The sequence below is a fragment of the Nestor notabilis genome, unplaced genomic scaffold (genome assembly GCF_000696875.1).
Source record: "Nestor notabilis isolate BGI_N333 unplaced genomic scaffold, ASM69687v1 scaffold17931, whole genome shotgun sequence".
Lineage (NCBI taxonomy): Eukaryota > Metazoa > Chordata > Aves > Psittaciformes > Psittacidae > Nestor > Nestor notabilis.
The window spans coordinates 3,229-4,218 of NW_009915404.1; the positions used below are offsets into that span (position 1 = coordinate 3,229).

A 990-nucleotide genomic window follows, 5' to 3' on the forward strand; every position below is an offset into this window, starting at 1 on the left:
AAAGCCTGGCTGTAGGGGTCGGGGATGGTGGCCAGGGTGGCGTTGAGGGTCTCGCAGAGCAGCAGCGCCTCGTGCCACCTGAGGGGTTTCTGCAGGATGCGGTAAGTGCTGTTGTGGTAAAAGAGGGTGCTGGTGGGCGAGGGGGGGTACGGCGTCTGCGCGGGGCTCAGGGACGGGTCTGGGGGAGCAAAGAGACATGGTCAGAGGGCTTTGGGGGGGAGGCACCTCCTCATCCGGTGGCGTTGAGGGTCTCGCAGAGCAGCAGCGCCTCGTGCCACCTGAGGGGTTTCTGCAGGATGCGGTAAGTGCTGTTGTGGTAAAAGAGGGTGCTGGTGGGCGAGGGGGGGTACGGCGTCTGCGCGGGGCTCAGGGACGGGTCTGGGGGAGCAAAGAGACATGGTCAGAGGGCTTTGGGGGGGAGGCACCTCCTCATCCCCACCCCATCCATCCCCAAAGCTAGGGTGTCCGTGGCAGCGCTGTGCTCGGGGCATTGGCACCAAGGGGCATCCCAGTGCAACCAGGGAGAGCAGAGAGGCCATGCCAGGGGCAATAAGCAGTGACACCCTAACACATCCCTATGAGACACACCGAGCCATGCTGCTGTGCACAGGTTTGGGGTTGTCCCACAAACAGCTGGGACCAGGGACATCCCACCCGAGTTTTGGGGGGAGCAACTTCAGCACCCCAAGCTCCCCCCATGCTGAGCCCTGTGCCCCACCGCAGCCTGGGGCACCAGTGTGGTGGTGGCAGGTCCCCAGCAAGCAGAAGCTGGGGCTGTCCCCCTCTTCTCCCTCGTACCTATGCTCTGCTGGCAGATGTAGCCGTGCTTCTCCTCCAGGCAGCTCCGGTCATCCCAGCGTCCCGTGAAGTGCGGGGGGGAGCCATGCCACACCACCACACAGTTGGTCTGCATGGACGAGCCACGAGGTCAGCACTGCCCTTAGCATGGCCCTCCCGCCCCACGGACACCCCCCACCCTGCAGGGCTGGA

The 990-nt window shown here is 64.7% G+C and overlaps 1 protein-coding gene across 1 annotated transcript in view; it reads right to left on the reverse strand.

The window, feature by feature from the left end:
• Positions 1–990, reverse strand: part of MRC2 (mannose receptor, C type 2) — a gene marked incomplete at both ends in the record, with an annotated part of 18,182 nt that overhangs the window by 2,331 nt on the left and 14,861 nt on the right. The window contains 2 exons of the mRNA XM_010024129.1: positions 1–178; positions 799–907. Coding sequence (XP_010022431.1) covers positions 1–178; positions 799–907 — 287 coding nt within the window. The remainder of the gene's footprint in view (positions 179–798; positions 908–990) is intronic.